Here is a 22300-nt window from a genome sequence, read left to right on the forward strand (position 1 = left end):
GAATACACGGCCTCGCAAACTACAACAGACCCTAAATTTGCACTAATACACAGTTTTTACATGTTTTGGGGGTTTTTTTAACCAATTTTCCTCTTCCTGCCCTATTTCTATGGTAACATTTTGCAAAGCACAACAATCATTTGGCATCTCCTAACACTTCTACTCTGCATGCGTATCTCATGCACCTTCACAAGTTGGATCGTTCACCCAGAGTTTCTGTGTATCTGCAACTATTTTTTCTTTTTGCTGAGCAGAATGGAATGTCCCTATTTTACATGGCAGGTGTTGGAATACTCATCCTGAACATTTCCTGTAGGAGTGTTTGCGTAAAAGGCAACCACAAGTGTAAACAAAGGGGATGAATTTTAGACAGCAATGTGTGATGAATCAGACAAGGTAGTTTCATTAAAAGGCTCACTGCCTCTCACCAGAATAGGACCTTCTCAGAGCAGAAGGGGAGCAGGATGAGGCTTCCTTCATGTCCTACTCAGTTATACAGAATCCCCAACCACTGAATTGCTCTCAATTTAAAGGGTGATTTTATACATGCTGGAACGAAAGTTTAAAGAGTTGTCCCATTCTCTGAGCCTATTTTTGAAGCAGAATAATTACAGCCCTTCTATGGTTATACTTTGTAACAAACAGTCAACATTAATTAATGCCAAAAAAACAATGGCATTCCTGAGGAATTACACAGTACAGATACATGAATAGCAAAAGACATGATTAATGTTGTTACACTGAATCCCAAAGGCATTAGCAATAATGTAGTGATTCCCTGTTAAATGCAGTGATTTTCTTTTTTAATTTTTGTCCTCATATTGGGCTGGGAACCCATCATCAGCCTATCTAAAATTCCATGACTGTGATGGAGGGGGCAGATGCCATTTGCCACTGTCTGTGGAGCTGCAGGATACTCTTCTCCATGCAGCTGGCTGGATACAGTGGGTGGGACACAGTAAGAAGCAGACAGATCCCTGCCCTTGTGCCCTATTCCTTTTCTCAGAAGAAAGCTATTCTGATCAGTCTCCCTGCAGGGCATTCAGAAAGGGGATGAGGAGGCTGTCTTTGCCTTCTCCTAGCCACTTATCCACTATCCAACCAAATACATACAGGACATGGAGCTCTTCATCTTCCTTACACTGGGTAACTGTTTATCTCAGAGTAATCCTATTGCTTTCCATAAAAGTATTCTCAGGGTAAGGGTCATTCCTCAGAAGAGAAGACTGCTGCAATACTCCTGTCAATTAACTAGGAAGTACCAAGAGAATGTGAACTTCACAGCATATTCGATTTAAATATGTTTACTGTTTTGATAAGAGAACAATAAATTCAAATGATCCATTCATTTAGCCTGATTAATCAACCTTACTATACAAGATAACATATTCATTTTGTGTTCATAGAGTAAAATATTGTGTAGAGAAAGATACACTCAATTTATTTAGTGTATTATTAATATCTGATAAGCACATGCAAGGAATTGGTCTAACAATTGGTGGTGTTTTCTATGCTGATACCGTAAAGGTAAATAATTTGTTGAAAAATAATTAAGTTACATATATTTTTAAACATGAAGTAAAGTACTTCTGTAATTACCTTTGAATTGCAGAACTATTTTAATCATATAAAAAGTACTTTAATGCACTTAGGAGTAGAGTAAAAGATATGTTAAAATATACTCTGATAAAAAGCCTCTAATATATTTTAAACTGCTTTTGTAAGAAAGAAAGCACAGCTCATACAAGGGATTTTGGATTTTCCAATTGTTAGGATGAAGAACCCTATGGACGTGCACATTCACAAAAGCATGCATGTATATATATACACATTATAATGTTTTGAATAATCCCGTTGAAGACAATGCTATCTGTATCCACTGCAATAAACACTAAAATGAATATAGCTGTGCTGTTTGGTTTTGTGTTTTGTTGGTTTTCTGTGGGGTTTTTAAATTTTTTAAATGGCTAGAATTATTTGTGTAGCAATTTAAAAGATAAAATACCTGAAGGAGTGGAATCTATAGAAGACTGTTTTGGTTGCTATTGGAAGTGGTAAGTAATCAAGATTAGAAAGTCCTAAATAAATTACTTTGAAATACAGTAATTGGTCAATTAGTTCAGAGCTAGCCTAGTAAAAATGGTAAATGTAACTACTATGCACAGACCTGCCTGAATACTATGAACCATTGTATGTCAGTCCCAATCAACTATCCATGAGATTAAGGAAAAATACAGAATTTTAAGTGAACTACAAAGGTCCACGATAGCATTTGAAAAACTCTGAGGCTCATCAATGTTATTGCATTGCTGTGCATTTTGCTGTGTATTTCATGAATGTATATCACAGCATTCATTACAGAGGCACTGTTTTCCCTTGTCGTGCACCTGTACATAGACTGAACTCAATTCACAGCCATCACATGTTTTAGTCCCTCTGCTTAAATTTGCCAACTGTTCCTTCTGAGTTAGAAAAGAACTGCTGAATTCGTAGTGCTGCAGGAGAACATACTTTGGAGTGCTCCAAACGCTCCTCAAACACCACCAGCAGCAAAGGCAGCCTAAGTAGGACTGCACTAAGACAACAGATGCACCCGACTATGTTAGAGGAGCTGCTCTGAGTTGTTCCTTCTGTCTACCCTCCTTAAAATAAGAATCTGGATTCATATTTTATGGGTTGGTAAAAATTTCAATCTAAGTATGTGTCTGTCTTACCAGAACCTTAATGCTGACAGATTGCCATGTTGATCTCAGTAGCTGTGAACCAAAGACCAAATTCAGTATGTAACATGTCTACTTAACATCTCTGGGAGACATATGTACATACACATGCTTGAGCACATATGTGGATGCATTTTATTTAAGTTTATGTAAGTCCTTCCACTTAAATTTCTAATTTTTTAGCTCAACACCTGTCAAGTCAGTTTGAAATCTAGATCTTTCAAGTTTTACTCTTCCATCTGCTATTTTTTCATATTTGGTGAGAAGAATATGCATGACTGAAAAGAAACCTACATATATATTGCTCTACTTATGTTCAGTCATTCAGTGTACCAAAAATTCTGTCAAAGTGGAATTACCAGACATGCAAATGAAACACACAGCATTTCCCATCTTGCTACTGGTATTTGTCAGATAAAATACATGAGAACTGCACAGAGGGGAAGTTTGTTTTAACATTCTGGCAGAAATTGGCAAATGTGGCACTGTTAGCAAGACTTGTCCTATATGGGAAAATTTTACAGCAGGTAAATGTAACCTTGTGATTGACAGTCTTTCTTAGTGCTCAAACCCTTCCACTCTTTGTGCCCCGCAGAAAAAACACAAGGCACAGCTTTTAACAGGATTTATGGACCTGAGCCTGGATAAGCAAAACACTCATGTTTCCTTCTTATATCTCTGGATGATGAAATCACAGTTTTGTACATCCCCAAATACCTTCTGGGAAACTTCCTTTCTTTTATTAAAAGCTTTTTATAACTGTATTGGAAACAGCAGTTTCTCACAGAGCTTCCTGGTTTGACAAGTTGTTACTACTCTGTTCTTTTATTCCTCATACAATCTGAAAAAAGAGATGAAGACTAAAATGTACCATGAAATCCCCCAAATTCTTTACTGTCTCACTCAGTTGGTAAAGTTCCATATAAGTGACTTGAAATAGCATCTGTGATTTATATGCATAGGCTGTGAAGACACTTCTAGCACACGTTTAGGGATTGACACCTGCACGAATTTGCTACCTAAACATCACAGCAGGTCATACTTCTGGAGCACACTTTTCATATAATTACAGCTTCTTTAATCCTCAACAGGATAAGTCACATTCTTCCTTCAGCTGATCCTGTGAGCCTCTTTTTTCTGAGGTAAAATCCAGACTTTAGCTTGACTAAGTCCATCTGGAACATTGTGTATACACCCCTATCTCTATCACCTTAATGCTGTTAGTTTTAAAAACAGAGTCTTGATTGCTCCTAATAGGATGTATTTCCTTCTCTCATTGTGGGGTATCACTGCCACTTCCTCTTCAGAGTCTTTGTTTTGGCATTATTACCCATCTGTATTTTGGGACATCACCACTTGCAATCCCTGTGGAAGCTCTCCTGACACGATCAGAAATCAGTCCACCACCAAAATCCACAAAGCTGGACGTGACTCTCTTAAACTACTTCAGTATGCTTTGGGGAGGAGTGCACAGAAATCACTGTCTCACTCCCTCTCACAATCTGTAAACTACAGTAAATTATCCATCACTCATGAGTTGATTGTCCTCCTGTGCCTCTCACACCAGTCCTTATGAGGAAAGGTATCAACAAACAAACCCTCCTCTCCAGGGAAAATGCTGCTCCAGCAGCACTAGAGCTCTTTACCAGCACCTTCCTGATGCCAATGGCCAGAACAGCTCTTCCTAATCTCCTCAAACTCCAGGAAGGGTTAAAATATGGCAGATGTTGACAGATGACACTCCTTGCTAACAGGAAGGACACGTTGCTGTGGGGCCCAGATCTCGGCTTCTCCTTGCCTGCAGCTGTCTGTGGACAGCAGCTAATTGTATCCACTTGTTTAACCTCGGGGATAACGTCTGGAGGGGACCAAGTGCCACAAGCGTACTTTTTTTTTAACGGTCATTTCCTCTCTGGTGTAACTTGCATGACAGCATGTGACAAGCAGAAATTAATGGGGACACTGCTGTGCCAATACCTCTTGAATTGCTTTGACACTGGCTGCAGGCTGCCTGCTTGGCCACCCAGCCAAGACCTCACATGAAATGTGGCAAGGGGCCCACAGCTCTATTCACTAACAAGCCAGCTGGTCAGTGATTAGAAAGCTCCAACAACGCTGTGCACATACATCAAGAAAAATGCTTTACAAGCGGCTTTGGACTTAGGGGGTAAAGCATCTTAGAAGAGTAAATCTGTACATTTATCTTAGAAACTGCTAACTTAAGATAACATTAGAAATAATGCAAAAGGCCCGGGAAGGAGACTGCCCTATATTGTCACCTAGGTGCAAGAAGGACTAACCTCAGAACAAAGACTAACATCTTCATGTGCTCAAAATCATGTGCAAACAGGTCAGAACACATGGCTTCTGGTCCAAAGGAGCACTCAAATTACGTAGACACAGAGATTTATGACAGACTACTCTTCCTAATGGTCTATCAACACCTTGGCAACACTGCTGACATTTCTACAGAAAGTCCCATTGAATCTGTCTGCAGTGTTTATATGATTTGTTTATACGCTGATACATAACAACAAAGGATGAGCCTTTAGAAGCATCCCAAGGGATCTGGATGATCAGATCTCATACACCCAAGGCAGCTTTGTACCTTTCAGCCAAGACTTTTTCAAAAACTGTCAGATCCTTGGCTAGACACAAAAGGCTCAAGATTGTTCTTTTATTTTCTCTCTTCAGTTGCTTTTTTAAATAGTAGCCACTGAAAGTGCATAGGCTCTTGATGAAACACCTGATGGCAACAAGAAAACAAGTTAAGCTTTTTTAAAACTGAGAGAAAAGCAGTCAATAGGATCCTAGAGACTTGGAACACAACCATCATTTAAAATCAGTAAGACTTGGGCACTTAATTCCTAGGGCTCCTTCACAGTTATAAACACATTCCAGCAATTTTTGTTTGATGAAAATTTTATTTAAACTTACGATATCACAGGTTTGATCAATCTCCTGATACATAAGGAAATATATTTGTGGTTTTATAACGATTCACCAGGGCTCAAGGCACTGTAAAAGGAGGTGGCTGGACAGCAGAGTCAGTTTTTCAGGTTAGAAACTGAGGTTACTGAAGGGTTTGGATCTAATTTTGAGGGCTTCCATTGTAGAAACTTCTAAGGAATTCAGCGTAGTCATGAATGGCACTTGCATGCTGAGGAAGAAGATGGCCTCATATTAGGCACAATGAAGTCCAATGAAGTTACTGTGACTCTACTCATCAATTTTCAAAGACCTAAACTGGTCTCACTGCTTTTTATTATTCCAGTTTTCCTCCCACAGTCACTGGAACCAACAGTATCTTCAGAGAGAAGATAATGAACCTTCACAGAGACAAAACCATCAGTATGACACCAGGCATCAATACACTACTATTCTCTAAAGTTAGACTCTTCTTTAATAAATAGTTAACAGCTCTTATTAAAGATGCGAACACAGAGGAAAGTAAGAAGACAATCCCTTCCTAATCTCTCCAGGGAATACATAATAAATAAAGCTCAATTGTGTGACTTTTAAAAAGTCACTTCAACATTTTTTTTTTTTTTGCTTGTAGAGTACTTGGCACAGCAGAAGAATCATGATGCTCCTAAGTGGTGTAAAATGCCTCAACATTGGGGTCTATTACTACCCCAGTTCTAGTCACAGGAGTAAATTTAACTTTGCTGCCTCTCTTGCTCCATATTATAAATTCAGGGATAATGGTTAACTAATTCATGAGCATTGCAAAGATTAACTAGTTAATGTTTGTTAAATACACCAAAGAACTAGATTTTGCTTCCAGTTAAAAGGCTTAACAAACTTGAAGAAAATCAAAGATATATAGGAGAGGAAAGATTTCAATTTTATACAATTCACAGGAAAAAACAAGCTTCAAAAAACAAAAAGTGAGAGGGAACAGTGGTCTACTGGAATCCTACAAGATTCCCATCTGAGAACTTTATATATAGCTTTGCAATGCTGTTATAGCATTGTTTGAGCTCTCAAAATAGTCTTCAGGATGAGTGTCTTACTGATACCTTACTACACCTAAGTTAAAAGTAGGAAACAAGATAATAATTTATTGGAAGTACTCAGCAGATCCAGTTGCTCTCCATGTTTACAGTAGCAATTAATTTGCAATTCTATTAACTTGAATTAACAGCTCCTGAATCAATAGCTTTTAAAAGGGAATAGGCAAGCCCCTCATCCTACAGACAAGGCAAAGAGAAGACATTGTACAAGAGGAATAGAGCATCTACACGAAGACTTTTGTTTTCACTGAAAGAATGAGAAGTTTGCTGTTAGCACCGTACTAGGGGAATGGCTACCCATTCCACTGCATTTACATGGTCTATCACTTTCTCCCTTCTTTTCTCATTTCTCACCTTTTCCTTTATATCTCTCTTTCCTCCCTTCATTGAGTCCTGTTGCCCCTTCCTTCCCCATTCCCATTTCTGACCCTTCTTGTCATGCCTGCACTGCACTCTGTTCTACTCACACTCACTCCCAGGGCCTGTGGCCCTACTCCATCTCTTTGGGTTGCTGCCTCTCACAGCCCAGGTGATAACCAGGCAAGGTAGGTCACTGGAAGATGCCAGCTACAAGCATTCCTCAGCAACCCATCTCTGGATTTCAGATATAACAAACTGCAGCAGGCAGTGATGTGACTGTGATGTCTGCTGTGGCTGTAGTGGTGGGAGATGGTCCCACACGTCTGCTGAGCCTCTCCCAAGGGGCATGTGCCACAGCCCCTCCAGTTCTGAGCAAAATAACACTGATTTACATTAGCACCCATTAGTGTAAACCTTGCCTTATTTTCTTTTGAAGACTTGACTGATTCTAAAAAAAAAGTAGGTATCTTCAACTTACAGTGACACAATGAGCGATGAGCCTACTTATTTCCTAATGTTATCACAATAAACAGGAATCGCTCTACTTTGGGGGTGAGAGGAAAGGTGCAACGTGAGAGCTGACAGTCTTGGCAGGGGAGAAGATGGCCTCTGATATTTCACGGGCAGAGGATATTTCCTCCCTTCACCTCCCCAAATACTAAACAAAACAAACTCTTAAGACATTTTTAATAAAAAGCCACGGGTATGTTAGAAGTTAGTGTGCAAAAAGATCCAATCAATGGAACAAACTGCCTCCTTGAAGATATGTCCTTTGAAAAAGTGTCACAAATGATGCATGTGAGGAATGCAGCTTGTGGCAAATGCAGCATTGCTTCTCAAAAGGGTAACCTGTGACAAGCAGAAAAGTATGCTATTAATTATGCAATTTGGAAAATAAAACTACATGTATTCCTGTATGTCTTTACTGTAACTACTAATGGAGAACCTATGAGAAAAAAAGTAGCTATGATCCAGACAACCTGGACCATGTATGATTGAATCAGGTCCCAGAAACCTAAGTCTTCTGTTTTCCCTATCAACAGCAACAAAATAATTACAAATCATACAATCCAATATCAAACTCTACATTATTCCAGAACTACAGTCAATTAAGGGCAGTGAGAAGGGCAAATGAGAGAGGCTAGGGATCACTATCAAAGGACTTCTGTTTTCTTTTGTTTATTAAATAGCAACTGTATTATTTACTGCAGTTTTGCAAGCTAGTGAGCAGATGGGTGTGACACATTTCCATGCTCTGTAACCTCTCCTTATGCTTCGTTAGATTCCTTATCAGCACCAGAAGAAAAGAAATCTCTCTGTTATGCTTTTCCTGTGGCAAAGGAAAAGACAAGATGATGACTTTCCAGCTCATTTCACTTGTACAACGTTCTCATCAATCACTATGGGGTAGGTCTTTGTTATTTTCACTGAAGGACTGTTCTTAGTTTTCTGTCACAATAAAGCGTGACTCCACTAATTAGCAAATCAAGGTTACCTCTACCACATTTGCAAAAGAACAAAATGCAAACATAAGGCTAAAACTACTTCTGAAATATTTTCCAAGGCCCCAGCTTCACAGAGATAAACCTAAGTCAAGCTAGGTGTAAATTCCTTTAATTGAAACAGAAGTTAAGGTCTGAAACACTCAGAGTAGATGATGTAAGGAAGCTCAACTAACCATTTCATCAAGAACCAAAAGTTTTCTGCTTGTTTTGCGAATTTTTGCTCCACAAACCAAGCAAAGAAATTGTATTTTATTTTCATATTAAACTCTCTGTGAAGCATGCATCTCTGCAGTTTTGGTTTGCTACAGCCCACGCAGCTTGGCCTCTATTCTCCTTTTCCTATGTCTTCAATAAGTGTTTTAGACATCAGCAGGAATTATGTGAGCAAACAAAAAGCAAGAAAAAGTGGTATCTTCTAAGCAAGGCAAAAACAATACAAAATGCTTTGTAACATGGTCTCTCCTCTAGCTTAATGTTTTTGTATGTATTTTCCCTTTTGGTCTGTGTTGTTTCTCACTGAGTGACAGCTATACATAACATACTATTGTAATAACAAGCATATGGCTCAGAGCTCACTGTCGACATTTTCAGAATTCAACTTAGACATTTTTATTTAAATGCATGAAAGGTATGTGTACACTCTTTCATTAACTGCATTTTACATTTGTAATGTTCTACGTATTCTTCTGGAACCATCTCCATTAAAATGCCAACTCTGGGTTTGGATAGCAAGTATTTCCTTTGTAACACTAAGGGAGGAGTATGTTACTGTCAAAATTTCTCTCTAAAAAGTCCTTGCTAAAATATTTACTCTGCTAGTCAAAACAGGAATATCTGAAGTTAATTCCAAATGAAAGAATATTTTAAAATGAATCATAAACTAGATGTTAAAAAAGGTAACAGGCTGCCATTCCAATTCCCCTTCCCAGTTGTAAAACTAAATTAAATACAACCCTGCATTTCTATCCACAAAATACTGTAACATTTTGGAGTGGTCTGAAGTTTCCTAATTGTAGTTATGCAACAGAACTATCACAGCCTAAAACAAAGGACAAAAATTCAGCAGCTGAGTTTATTGGCTTAGAAATTAAGCACTCTTAAGAGATGGTTAACATGTCCTCTTGATTATTTTTGGTATTTTAAAGTTACAATGCAATGCTTCCTATTGTATAGACAAAAGAAGTGGGACATTTTAGAATACTTACAATTTTTACAGCGTTGTTTGTAAAGTCACATATTTAGCAACAGTGAAAACTGTTGAGCAGCAAATTTATTTACAATTAAGCCACTAATTTCAAAGGACCCTTTAAGGTATAAGACACTGCTCAACATTAATAAAGATAGAATGCGATGGCTTTCGTTGAATTGGTCACAATGGTAAAATACAGCTTCTTCATGGAAATGGGAATTCTCAAGGGTCATTATTTTCAAAGAAGGCAAATAGGATATTCTGTGGCCACAAAAGCTATGATATTAATGACAAACAGATATAAACAAAACAGTCCACCAAACCTTGTGATCCTTGGAGCCCTTTGCCATTACTGAGTCAATTTACCATGCTGACCAGCTATGACACATTTTTGTGAATAGTCAGGAGTCTGGTTCCAAATGCACAGACACTGCTTAAACATAAGTTTTGAGGGAAGACTACTTCTTCACTCTGACAAAGCATTTAAACACAAGCAAAACACATGTTTTATGACTAATCTGAGACTAAGGAAACAATGGTTTCAATTCTTCTTTGTTCTAAACTTAGAATTCATCAGGTCAGTAGCACAGGATAACAACTGATTCTCCTCTGTTAGCTCCTCTAACTCAGTCTTTCAACCTCATTTTTAATAGTGAAGCAATCTGTTGACATAAAATAAAGCAGAAACTTAAAAGTTTTGCTGAAGCAGAGCCTCTGCTCCCTTTGAGGTTTTTTTCCTTTGGGATTGAAGTTGAACCAGAAAGTGCAAGTATATGTTCCAGCATGATTTTAAATGTTTTTTATGTACAGACGTAAGTGTTAGTACTATATAACTGAAACAGTAAAGGAGAAGTAAGAAGAACCTAAAATAGTGATGTTTCTAAGTCTTTGGATAAGGTTTCCAATCAAAAAATGAAGGACAGATTCAGGCTTTGCAGTAAAACAAATAAAAGACTGCTTGTCAGCTGCTGCTAACAGCATTGCCCCACACTCGCTCCTAGAGGAAAACCCTGGGAATCTCACATATACAAGGGTTTGACCCTTTGTGAAGGATTTGTGCTTGAAGTACCAACATTGGCAAATGCTACAAAACCACATCTTATTTATTAAAACGACAAATAAATTAATCATTAAAATTTCTAAATATTTTCCCTTGCTGTTGCACCAAGAACAAACAACAAACGGTATTTCTGTTATTTCACTCGCGTTTCCATTCTCAATTTTCTGTCTTCTGGCAGCTGCTTGAGAAGTTACCAATAATGTGTGTTTTTTGTTTGGACTTCTTAAAAAGAATATTCTCAAAATGGAAAGAAGCTCATTTTATTTCACTTTGAAACCTGAGAAACCTGTAACATGAACCATACGCTGATTACAGAGCATTGATACATAAAGGAAGCAGTTGTGTAAATGTGTGAAGTGACTGTGGTGGGGAAACAGCAATGCAGTGGAGAAGCACTGTTTCACACATATAATGCTGTTGTAGCATCTGACTATCACAGCTCATGTTTAACAAGGTATTGTGTGTAAAGATCAGTCAAAAAAGAGGACCTATTATGGTGGGCACAAAAGCCAAGGCTTTTCACACAGCCTCTTCCATTAAAAGCTCACAAATAAAATGGACAAGACAGACCCCAGGTGGAGAAATAGTGAGACAGTTCCATGATGCTACATTTATATGCGAGTAGTCTGGAGGACACAGGCAAAATAGAAAGAAAAGGGATGGAGAGAAAAGTTCTAGAGGAAGAGAAAGAACAGAAGAGTACTTTACTGTGTAAATATGAAGTGAAAGTGAGGTGAAAAAAATAAGGTGAAAGAGAAGAATGGAAAGAGAAAAAGGATCAAAACCCAGGAATTGCACAGGCAGAGAATATGGAGTTGAAATCACTGAAAGCAGCTGAGTGTCAAGAGGTTTTGGCTTGGGTTGCTCCAGCAGCTGAATGTAGCTGGCTGATGCCCTGGCGGGTGCTTCTCTGCAGTTTCAGGCCTGATGGCCCGAGGACAGGAAGCAGGGAGGAACCGTGTCTGCTCTGGTATCCACAGGGGCGGGCAGGATGGGGGCTCTCCATGTGTCTCTCATCTGACACACTGAATAGGAGGGAGAGGCACAGCTTCGGCTGGGTCTGGTTTTATTCCTTCCCTATGAATGTAACAGCTCAGCTGTCTTGGGTGATGAGCTATGGGATGGACTCTGGGAATCAGCACATACATGCCTGTATATATACATACCCATACATATATATTTACACACACATATATATATTCCTACCTACGCACAGGTGTATGTGCATGCACATATATGTGTAGTGCGCTTTCATGTGTATACACGTAAAGGCAATATACACCCAACCACTCTCTAGGCACAGCAGGAGAACTGGTGCTACTCCTCAAGTATCTGTGCACTCTTTAAGCATCTGCCTTGCCAGTTCTGGCCTTTTCTGGGCCACACCTATTTTGAGAAAATGAACTCTGGAGACAGTAGAGTGATGATCATAGTTTCCCTTTCTCTCACTCAAATAGCAGTATTTTTTTTCTGCAAATATGTTAGAGGACTTTTACAATATACATTTATGTATGTATGTGTGTTTATGTGTCTGTGTATTAATAAATAATTGAAAATTCTTTAAGCTGGCTTTACATTCTACGTATGAAAACATGCAATACAAAAAAATTCCATCTCTGCCCATACAGATGTATGGACTTTGTTTTCCAGCATAAGCTAAATACATCTTCTGTGGAGGAAAAGAAACAAACATATCTTGATTAAATCAGTATGCCACTAAAGTAACATGCTTCAAATTAATTTTTACTGGATACAATAACCTGCCTATTCACTGGCATAAAACCAGTGCATATAGCTAGTCCAAAAGTATTAAATTTCTCTTGGGGTGGAATAGAGAAAACAGTTATATGGAAAAATAACTTACTTGATGACTATATTATCTTTTATTAGCTATGAGTTGTCTGTGGCCAACTTTTGAATTGTTTTACACTATAGCTCTATAATTGCTGTGAGTAAATATAGACACTTTGTAAATATTCTAGTTCAGAGAATCTGAGCTGCAGTAACTTTGGTTGACTGAGATGGTAAACATATTCTGCTACAATGCTTCTTATCCCACATCAGCTGAGTTTGACCCTTAGAATCCTGAGTTCAGTAAGAAAAAATATGTTGCCCAGTTTTCCCAAGTATCTACCTTGTCACAATTTGTGCTACTGTCTACTCTTCCCCATCTCTGTGTACTTGTTTTGGGATGAAGTACAGTTCTGTGGGTGTACTGCATAGGGGACTGATCTCCTTCCAGCGCACAAACTACTATTAAGAAAGTCATTCTCATCTGCCCCTACAAAAATCAAGAATAGCTCTTAGAATGCCTTCTCTTTACCTCACATCTGCTGCAGTCCAGCCTTCAATTTACTTGTCAAAAGTAGCATATGGCTTGTAAGCAAATTTAGAACATGGGTAAATCCAAACATTTCAGTCTATACTTCTGCCACTGCTTTACATGCACCATCAGCTGCAACAACTTTCTCTTAATTATTTTAAATGTGGCGTATCATGTTTGATGAAGAGGAAGACTCCAGAAACATGGGTGACACTTCTGATCACCGAGGCAGGATGGTACCTGTGCACCACCACCATAAGACAAAGGAGAGCATCTCAAAAATACTCCCCACTTGGAGGATGGATGCAGAACATTGTGGCAGTGTCCCTGACATGCTACCTGGCAGCTCAGCCCCACTTCTGTACCTGATTGACCATTATTCCTACCACGTGCTCCCTTTCTTTCAGTGTCATCAAAGCATTGCACACAGCAATTGGTACCACGCTGATGTTCCAGTAGCAAAAAAACAGTGTCATTAATAATCTGAGAGGCTCTCAAGGGAATGCAGAGCAGTATGACCCATAAACTTTTTTTATGCATCACATCCATGTCCAGCTCATGAATTAACAGAAATGAAACGAGCTGATAGCAACATTTCACTTCCAGTGTTTGTAATACTGCAATTTTGCAATGACTTGATCATAAATTCATTTTACCAAGGCTCAATCTCCTCCCCTGCCCACAATTCAGAATCTCTTCAGTTTCTTAATTTCCTCTGACTTTCTGAATAAATTTGATTTCTGGCCCTCCATCTACTGAAAACAATAGCTTCCTTCTGACTTCAAAAAGGATGTGTCCCTTAGGGCCCTACTGGACTGAAATGCTGCCTTAAGAGTAGGGACTACAAAAGTAAAGTAGGTTGAGATGTCTATTTACAGAACCCTTGATAGACATCATTTCACAGTGACATTTCTAATTCAGTGTCATTGTTTTGAAAGACTAAAATTATTATTTGAGACAGGTTGCTTTCACGCATTATGCTCCAGTGTTGCTTGACTGCTTTCCAAACTGGAACAACTGAAAAAATGCGAAGCGCTCCAATGATTTTAAATCACTCTAGTCAGGACCGAGTGATTTAAAATTATTGGAGTGCCTCACATTTTTATGAGCTCTCAGTTTCCAAGCAATGGAGGTCTGAGCAGTCCTAGGCTACAGCACAGCAAAAAACAACTATACATTATCATTAGATTGAAAAGGTTTGCATTTGAATTTGGAAATGGTAGGAAATCGAAGATATTTAGCACCACCATAATTAAAATCAGTGGCTGTACACTACCTGTAAAAAGGCCCAAGCTAAAGAAGTAACTGCAAAGATACCAGACTATATTGCATAACATCCTGTGAGCTGCAGTCCCTTTATTCACAGAATCATGACTCCTCCTAACCCCTTGGACAGCTTGTACATGGCTACCTGCTAAAAGCCAGAGGAGATGTGGCTGTGTCTCTACATGCAGCATAACATGGGAAAGAAATTACACCATCTAAAACAGAGGGAGCAACCATTCTGGAGAATATCCATTTTTTAATGTTTAGTTCTTTCAGAGCTTGTGCAGGACACCTGCTCTCTCTCCTACCCTTTCATGCAGAAGTCCAATCCCTAATAACAGGATAACAGAAAAAGAAAAAGAAAAGATTTATCCCAAAATGATGTATCAGTTCAGCCCTTTTGTTTTTCATTTATTTTTACTGACAACTCTTTTTCAATTTATAATACAGATTCAGAACAAAACTTGTTGCAAAATAATCGACAAAAATTAAATCCTTAGCAGCTGTAAATGGGCATCATTTCACTGGAGCTAATGGATTTACACTTGTTAGTGTTAGTTGGGGATCTGATCCATTATTTGTACACTCCAAATTCCTCACTAAGTTTTGCTTCTTTCTTTACCATAAAAGTACTGACAGGAAAACGATAATAACAGCTCTTCTGTTAGTATCTTTCTTATTAATTCGAGTAGGGTTTTTTTTTTAGTGGTTTTTAACTTTGATGTTGTTAAATGCAGCCACACTCTGAAGACTCTCAGTACTGGTGAATCTGTTTTCCTGGAATATCTTCCTTTATTTTCAGAACTGCATGATTGTGTGACATCTGCTTCACATCTCATACGAGATCAACTGAGTAGGTACAATCATGGCATACGGTTGAGTCACCTCATGACAGTGAACACTGGTCTGCTTTCTGAGAAATAGCATCTTCATATTAATTTTCTAAGAGTCATGAAAAGATGTAACCAGTCTGCCCAGTTTAATAGCAGGTAATATAAGCTAAGGACATGCACAGGGATACAACAATAACACATATTCCATGACTGAGGCTAATATTTAAAAATTGAATTTATGAGCTACTATCTGATAAGCCCACAAAAGGGAATTAGGTTCACTGCTGTACTTTCTAAATTGTAGGCATCTGAATACCAAAATCTGTATACCCAAATCAGATGGGTATTATCAGCTTTCTATGCAAGGAAGTAAATATCCAAAAAATACCCACAGAAGCCATTCACTGAGGAACCAAGACACAACAGAGAAGAGCATATACATTAAACCCTACTCACTCTGTGATCTGGCTACCCTGTTCAAGGCTGGAGGGAATACCATGAAGATTCAGGAACCACAGACCTGGGTAGAAGGACATTCCCAGCTTTTGCAACATTCCATGACAGATAACACATGCACCTGCTATACTGGAAACCTTTTTTCTGTCCCCTCTTGTGCTGACTGTCAGATTGAAACGCACACAGCTCATTTAGCACACATAGCCTAAATTCTAAATTTCTATAAGGAAACTATTGCAAGAAGCCACAAGTCTATTTATAATGACATTACCTCGCAAAATTAACTTTATTCATTACTAAAATTAAAGAACCTCAGTAACAGTTAGTTGTCCCCTCTTACTTTTACAGACTCTTTGGTCCAGCAGGACAAGATGACTGGAAGGGAACTCCAAAGATCCGTTCTATAACTACTTAAGGTACAGCTTTATATACCAAGCCATCAGATGCATCGATTAATTTAAAGCTAAATATTATTCAACAATTTGCAGTATCTTAAATCAATAAACATCTTCTTGGTTGCATGTGCAGGATTTCCACATGAAAAATGTAGTTAGTGTTATAATAACCATATCCATATCAAAATTACTTAGGAGCAAAAAAAAAACATGCCAGTCTCATAAGCATCAGAACAAAATGTGACCACGCAGCTTAAACATGCTTCAGTCCCAAAAGTTAAGACATCAAAATGCTTTATGGTCTGTTAACTGTGTAAAAGAAAATCATCTTTCTGTGGCAGACGTGTCATTCCCACTTCCACTACCCTTATGTCACCTAGAAAAAGTTCCTAATGAGCCAAGTCTCTTGGAGGCTCAACTGCTAAGACCATTAACATTACCAAAGACCTGTGCATGACTAACAGCTGTGTCGAAAGGAAACTGAACTCATACCTTCAATTTCCACATAAGCTGCCCTAGAGTTAGAGTATCCCTGGAAGAAAAAAAGGGAGGAGACAATAAGTAGAGAGGAAAGAAGGAAGATGTTGTCATTCCTGATTCTGATTCACGCCATATGGAACATATATTCATCAGGTCTGACAGAGGAAGCCAGTAAGTGTGAGTGTAACTACAGTCCAGCACTTAAAAAGGCTTATTAAGTAGATTAAAGGTTGAATATAGTTCTCTTTCAAAAGTGAATAGTGAACAGGATGTCCACAAGCATTTGAAGTAGTGTTCACCATCCCTCTAGCTCAAAGTAGACCCCATTAAATAATAATGGAAGGGTTTCAGCAGGAAAGATTTAAAACTCCTCTGTCCAGAATAACCTAGAACTCAGAACCCAGAGTCTCAGAAATGGACAAGAGCATTCACATTCCTGCTGACAAAAAGGGAAGTCTACTCTGCAGTCTGGGTGTGTATTCCCACTGCCAGGCAACGTCTCATAGGAAAACTATCTCTCTTCTAACATGTTATGGACACCAGTCTGTATCTTCCTAAAACATCCTCTGGAGTGACTCCTACTGTGGGGCCTTAAGCATTAGAAAGGCATTGCTGAGCAGCATTAAGACAAAAGCTCTAGTTGTGTTTAAGTGATCAATATGGTTCATTTCTCTGAACTGCTACACTCTGATGATTGCCTGCAAAACATAAAAGAAGTTTTTAAAATGGTACCGGTGTCATTTTTATTTCTTGACAGCTGGTAACCAAAACCCCTAGCATGCTCCAAACCCTTCCCTAAATGTTACGTAATGATGGTAGTCAATTCACACAGAAAAGATCTTTGGGGTTGACACCTCTCTCATAGTAATTTTATGTCATTCAAGGTCCACTAACAACTGTTGATTTTACACCACGGTGCCAAAGAGGTATATTAGATCCTTCAGCTTCAAGCTATCCAGAGCTTGGCTCATTTGGCACTTCTGTGCTGCTGACACATGCAGAACTTTAACAGATGGTCTTACAATACTGGCAGTTGTTTTGTACTGTGCTGGTGGTGAGGGGAAATACTCTACACAAATTGTCTGCAATTCTGGAAAATAAATGAAGTACAAATCCATATTAACCTCAAAAGCCAAACTATAAAAAGTCAGATTAGTCATTTAACGATGTATGTGCTCTAGGTTAAATGCTCAGGTGCTACAAAATTGTAGTATTTCCTCGCAGCCAGGAGAAATATGTTTTGCTTCAATTTCTATCAGGAATATTCATAAAGATTGTATTATTACAAAGGAATTGAAATATACTAAAAATAAGCCTTGAGATCCTTCCTCATGTGATCAGCCCTGACTATCAGCAAAAGTACCTCCATAAACGGGGTGTTTTGACATAAATATGAAGCAACAGGGTGCAACTTAAGTTAACCAAATCTCTCTTTTCCTGTGCCAAACACGATTCAAGAAAAAACACATCAGCTACTGTGAAAATGTTGAAATCAACAGCGATGACCAACAGCAATTCTACATTTTTCCTCACCCATTTAAAAAGAAATTATGTACCACAAGCTCAGTTTTATGGTTACTAATTTTACTGGTTGCAGTGGAACTTCCATTGTACATAAAAGACCAAAATTGCTCTTCTTTGTTTCTGTGTGGCTTTTCTACTTCATTGTGCCAAACTATCAGATAGAGCAACTGGGTTAACTAGTAAACCATGTATGCAGAGTAGTGCTTTTCAAATGTAAGCACAATGATTTCTTTCATCAGTATATAATCTTCATGAAATGTATATTCAAACATATATTTGACAGGCTCACAGTACAATTTCAAAACAGAATTTCTGGAAATCACAAATACTTTAGTATTATTATTTATTTAGTGCTCACGTCTTGTATTTCCTTTAAATGAAACACAGATCAAAAGATACTTCAAACTGAGATTTCAGAGGCTTAGTCTTTCAGTTCCCATCAATTTCAATATATTTAGTTAGATAAATCTAACCTTACATCTTATTTTCACCGTGTTATTTAAGTTGAAATACAGTTCACATAAGCAGCTTCAAAGTCCTAGGAGGAAAATAGAACCTTAATAGCATTATAATAAAATAGTCCTACAATATAATAGGTACATTCCAGTGTTCTTCTGACTGAATCAAAGCTGCATCCATTTTTCAAAAATTTTATTGACTACAGTTGGTTAAAAACATGGTTGCTGGAACTGACTGGTATTATGCATGTGACTTTGACACCAGTGAATAGATCTTTATCCGCTGTAGTTCTAATTTTATACTGAAATATCAAACACCTCCTAAGTTTCCTAAGTTCCTAAGAAGCTGTTAAAAAAGTTATTAAATCAACTAAATTTTCAATAGTTTTCATGTTTTCTTTTCCTCCATGGGGACCTTTGCCTAAAGACTAAGATGATACAACATACTTCCAGAAAGTACTTACACAAGTGAAAGATAATGCATCTCTGAAAGCATAAATTCTTTCTCCTCATGAAAATAAAAAAATCAAAAGAAATGGTAAACAGACACAGTCGAAATGTAGCAACATCAATCCCTCTGCTTCTCTTCCCAGGTATAAACTTTTTGTCAAACACTTCAACCTATGATCCTCAATGTGGAACTTTGCTGTGAAATTCCCAGAAAAGCAGAGGAGTTGGTATATACATTTTATTAACAATAATGCAAGCACATCCTATCCTAGGTAGGAGTCCTCCCTTACAGATGCAGAATACGAGATAACATGACAATGAAACTTCATTATTGTCTTCCCAGTTACTGAAAGCCTTCCCAGCTCCTGTAACAACTGGTCATGACTCTCCCCACCCTTCAGCCCATTCTCTGCAGAGCACACCACAGGTCCACAATTAACATTTCTTGCTCTCAGAATGCATACAAACTCTCCTGGCAAGAAGGACATAAAACAAAAGCTGTCTCTCGGGGAAATAAAAGGCAAAGGAAAAGGGATAAGAAGCACAGGATTTATTTTAACAATATCTAGCACTTCACCTTTAAGGGAAGGTTCAAGTAGTCTCTACCTAAACAGTAACAGAATCATCTGCCTGCAGCTGGAAGCAAAGGTCATTCTTAATGATTTCACAGAATCATGGAATCATAGAATGGCATTACTGGTATTGGAAAACACCTTAAAAATCCCACTGCCATGCACCTTTCACTAGACCAGGTAGCTCAGAGCTCCATCTAACCTGTCCCTAAACACTTCCAGGGGTGGGGCAGTCATGACTTCTCTGGGCAACCTGTTCCAGTGCCTCACCACCCACACAGTAAAGAATTCTTCCCTAATATCTAATCTAAACATACTCTTTCAGGTTTAAACCACTCCTCCTTTTCCTGTCACTACATGCTCCTGTAAATAGTCTCTTTCCATATTTCTTGTAGGCTCCCTTCAGGTACTGGAAGGCTGCAATTAGGTCACCTCTAAGCTTTCTCTTTTCCAGGCTGAACAATCCCAATTCTCTCAGCCTTCCTCCTAAGATAAGTGCTCCATCCCTCTAATCAACTTGGCGACCCTGCTCCGGACTAGCTCCAACAGGTCCGGGTCCTTCCTGTGCTTGAATGCTACATTTGGTAAAACAGTAGAGATTCAGTAAATTTAGAATTCTGAAAGAAGAATAAAACCACAATGCAGCTTTTTCACAAAGAGATTATATCTGTTACTTTGTGTGCAGTTCATGTCCCAAGTGGCTGCTACTCAATTTTGATGCAACAAAATCCTATGGGATCACAACATAGTTTCTCTCTGATTTATCTCTGAAATATTATCTCTTAAAATCTTTCTCCTTAAATACCTTTATAGTTTCAGTAGGCACTCCAGGGTCCGGAACTTTATCCAAGTAAGTAGTCAAGTCTTGATCCACATGTTCAAACACTAATGTTAACTTTGTCTCTCTGTCTGTTCGTGACACGGTGCACACATCAAACAATCTGAGAAGAGGAAAAGAAAAGAAGAGGTAAGTATACAGGAACCAGAACAGACGTACCTTGCATCTCAAGCATGTCTATTTAAATTTCTTACAGTATATAGAATGGTAAAGAGCCTTCCAAAGGTAGACCAATCTTTGAGCTCTTGATTTATCAGGTAACAGTTGATGTATCAAAATTACCATCTCAGTCTTTCACTTGAGAATTCTGAAATAGGATTAATTATTAAGAACTCATCAGTTGTTGAATGTAAAACAATTACATGAAAATATTTTGGTTTTTTGACACAGCAACCTGAGTTAATACAAAAAATTATGTGATATTTATCCACATTCTAGGCTCCAGTACTTATAGTTATTACAAAAAAAAACCCAAAAAACCCAGCAGGAAATATTTTTAAAAAAAACCCCACAGACTGTTTGCATGCACCTTCAGTTTCTTTCCACGTAATTCCCACATATACCATTACGCAGCTTCATTAGATCTCCTTCAGCAGAAATACAATTTTTTCACTGATTCCTCTTGCAAATTCCTGGACACACAGAATACCTTCAGAGTCAGCATACAGTTTGGAAAAAAGCTCTGTGCACAAGAAGTCACTACTTCTTTCATCACTTTTGGTCATTCTTTTACTGGAACTTCTTTATCATTTCACCTTGTTGCACAACACCAAACTAATTTACAAAGCTCTTCATAATACCACACTCCTATCTGATTACTCTATAGGTTATTGTTTTCTCTTTTTAAATAGGATTCCTCTCATCCACTCCACTTCATCTACCATGGCTTCTTTAACCAGTTTTACCTTTTTCAAAAACATCTGCCCATCCATCTGTGCTTCACACCTATAGTTATACCAGTGATTTTCACTATCCTTCCTCAAATCTCACCTCTACAAAATCCTAATAGGAAACTATCTAAACAGCCAGGACATTTCTTCCCTGCTCACATACTTTACTCATGTGCTTATTCATTTAATTTTATATTCCAAGATCAGATCACATTTCTCTCTGAGGTGTGAAAAATGAATCACTACTTTTACCAGGTGACAGCAGATTTAAAAAATGGAATTACTGAGAAAAAAGTCTAGACAGTTAAACTGAAGAATCTCTCATTGATAACAGATCAAACTAGTGTTGATGCTATGGCTTATTTTTTCCAACATCATACCAGTGATGCTGTTGTATTACTTCGATCTTTCGTACTCTTCCTTAAAATTACTTTCTTAGAATTAAGAAGTGCAGGATTTCTGGTAATGTTACCAAATAATATTTTTGTTGTTTGTTGAAGGACTAAAGGCTTTATATGCAGGATCTGAAGACAAGAGATCACATGCAAAGCCTTGGGGGTCCCTTCTTTTCCCAGAGGACATCTGCCAAATGGACAACATCTGACAAGGACAACATATACATGAGATCTTGCACTGATATTTTACTTCTTACCTTAAATCTCCATGTATTTTATGAGAGAAGGAAACACTAGAATTGGCATAACCACCTGGGAAGAATGTAATTCAAGTTTAAGAGAGCAGTATTTTTTACTTGACATTTACCACCGTAAGGCTGTGCTCTCATTTGACACCATTTCTTAAACAATCTTTGGTCTGACACTGAGAAATTTTTTATTAGCCACCGTATTTTGAAAATGTATACATGCACATTCATTTTAGGTTAAGGAAGCTTTTCAGTGAGTAATAAATAAGGAACCAGAGTTCCAGAATATGGAACGACTGTCACCCTACCTCTACTTGAAGAC

At 38.1% G+C, this 22300-nt stretch overlaps 1 protein-coding gene across 2 annotated transcripts in view; it reads right to left on the bottom strand.

Moving 5' to 3' along the window:
* Positions 1-22300, bottom strand: part of CDK6 (cyclin dependent kinase 6) — a 136099-nt gene that overhangs the window by 84317 nt on the left and 29482 nt on the right. For both annotated transcript variants that reach the window (XM_088161657.1, XM_088161653.1), the window contains exon 3: positions 20413-20548. In XM_088161657.1, the coding sequence (XP_088017783.1) occupies positions 20413-20548 (136 nt within the window). The remainder of the gene's footprint in view (positions 1-20412; positions 20549-22300) is intronic.

This window comes from Sturnus vulgaris, chromosome 1 (genome assembly GCF_052056855.1).
Source record: "Sturnus vulgaris isolate bStuVul1 chromosome 1, bStuVul1.hap1, whole genome shotgun sequence".
Classification (NCBI taxonomy): Eukaryota; Metazoa; Chordata; class Aves; order Passeriformes; family Sturnidae; genus Sturnus; species Sturnus vulgaris.